Below are 1,898 nucleotides of genomic sequence, written 5' to 3' on the forward strand. Positions count from 1 at the left end.
TTAACTTTTTCTTACATTTTTGTCCCATTTTTCAACACTTTTGATGCTTTTTTTTCTCCGATGTTTGTCACTTTTTGACGCTTTCAACACTACGTAACTTTAGTTTTACATCATTATTCGGGAATTGTTACAACATAGTATTGCGTTATTTTCCGTGGCAATACTGTATCGATACACAGATGCCAAGCATCGATATTTTATTATGTGTTGGTCAGTTTGTCTGCTTGACAATCTCTCATTTTGCAGCAATAAAATTTAAGTAAGAGAAATGTATCTTTTTAGATGAAACAGATGTTGAAAGATAAAAGTTTCCTTTTGGGGACATAATTTGAAATTGGGAAAAATTTGAAGTTAACAGGTCACACATTGCAATATATTGCAGAATATTTGCATTACGTATCGGGACCCTTCTGGTGATTCCCACCCCTATCAGTTACCACTAAAGGCGACTGTCTGTGAACATACCTCAGTGTATGTGGCAGACTGGTGGAGGTCTGAGCAAAGGTTGGTACAGCCCTCTGAAAAAAGAGAAGTCAAGGAAATGACACAAATGTTTCAGCCACATTGTCCAGGAGTGCTCTGTGGGTCGGTGAACAAAAAGTCCAAAAAGACCAGGGAGAGCCAGACAAGGTCCAGAATACATATTGATTTATGGTGATTTTATCTTTGAACATCAAAACCTTTGAATAGACTAGAACGGCCTCCGCGTAAAATGATTTTCCAAAGAAAAGAAAAAACACAACTGAAAGCCCATACGACCTCTTTATATACAGTCTGTGGTTACCACGATTTGAAAAGTAAAAACACATTAATGCATTCTAAACACATATGCTCAGGACCTATTCATGCACAAATGGAGAGATATGTGTGCTGCCAGTGCTGGACCAGCACCCTGAGCGGTTGGGGGGTACGGTGCCTTGCTCAAGAGCACCTGTAGTGCCCAGGAGGTGAACTGGTCTGTCCTGAGACTTGAACCAGCGACCCTTTGGTTCCTGACCAAACTCCCTACAGGCCTGAGCTACTACTGCCACGAGAGGTAACTTTACCAAAAGCAAGGAAGAATACTGTTTAATGAATGGTCATATAGAGCAATGCAAGTAGGACATAAGAAAGCAGTAAAATCTAATTTAAACTTAAGAAATGTCTATTGAAGTTGAGTCGACACGACATGACTGTGAGACGTGTCCTGACAATGGGAAACATATGTATGACGACAGCATGGTGTAACTGCCCTACAAAGTGTTAAACATTAATATGGAATGCCCTATGGCCGCACTGGTGGAGCAGTCCTGTCTATGTGGCTGTCCTCCTTATGTGTGTATTTTGTTATTATCATACAAGTTGTGTCATGAAATGACAGTGTATGTTTAGTAGGGATGAGTCGAGTACTCGGGTGAATCGAGTATCCGGTACGGCTAAAGCACTTTTGCCGAGTACAAGTATTATACGAGTAATACGAGTCAATACCTGTACTCGGATTGAATACTACTCTTCAGCTGACCGCGCTGCGTTCTGTGATAGTCACAGCGCCCCCCCCTTCACACACACGCTCTGCTCAATCACACACACACAGAACACGGAGAACAGCGCTCCCTCTCTCCTCTCTCCCTCTCTCTCTCTCTCTCCCTCTCTCTCTCTCTCTCTCTCTCTCAGTCAATCAGGTCTGCGGGTCTGGTCCGCTAACGTTTAGGGTTTCTTCAGCTTCAGGTTTGTTTTTACGTTCGGTTTGTAGTACTTACATAGTAACCAGTAGATTTCTGGTGAACGTGGGGTTTCAGAACTCCCCCACGAACTGCAAATTTCTCAGAAAATATCTTATTTTCGGAGATGTATATATTTTTTTTTTAACCGTCAGCTGGCTTTATTAAAATCAATGCAGATCTGAGAAACAGCATCTG

At 41.8% G+C, this 1,898-nt stretch overlaps 1 protein-coding gene across 1 annotated transcript in view; it reads right to left on the reverse strand.

The window, feature by feature from the left end:
• phyh (phytanoyl-CoA 2-hydroxylase) overlaps positions 1–1,898 on the reverse strand; it is a 21,491-nt gene that overhangs the window by 4,107 nt on the left and 15,486 nt on the right. The window contains exon 2 of the mRNA XM_032504691.1: positions 466–518. Within this exon, the coding sequence (XP_032360582.1) occupies positions 466–518 (53 nt within the window). The remainder of the gene's footprint in view (positions 1–465; positions 519–1,898) is intronic.

This window comes from Etheostoma spectabile, chromosome 23, assembly GCF_008692095.1.
Source record: "Etheostoma spectabile isolate EspeVRDwgs_2016 chromosome 23, UIUC_Espe_1.0, whole genome shotgun sequence".
Lineage (NCBI taxonomy): Eukaryota > Metazoa > Chordata > Actinopteri > Perciformes > Percidae > Etheostoma > Etheostoma spectabile.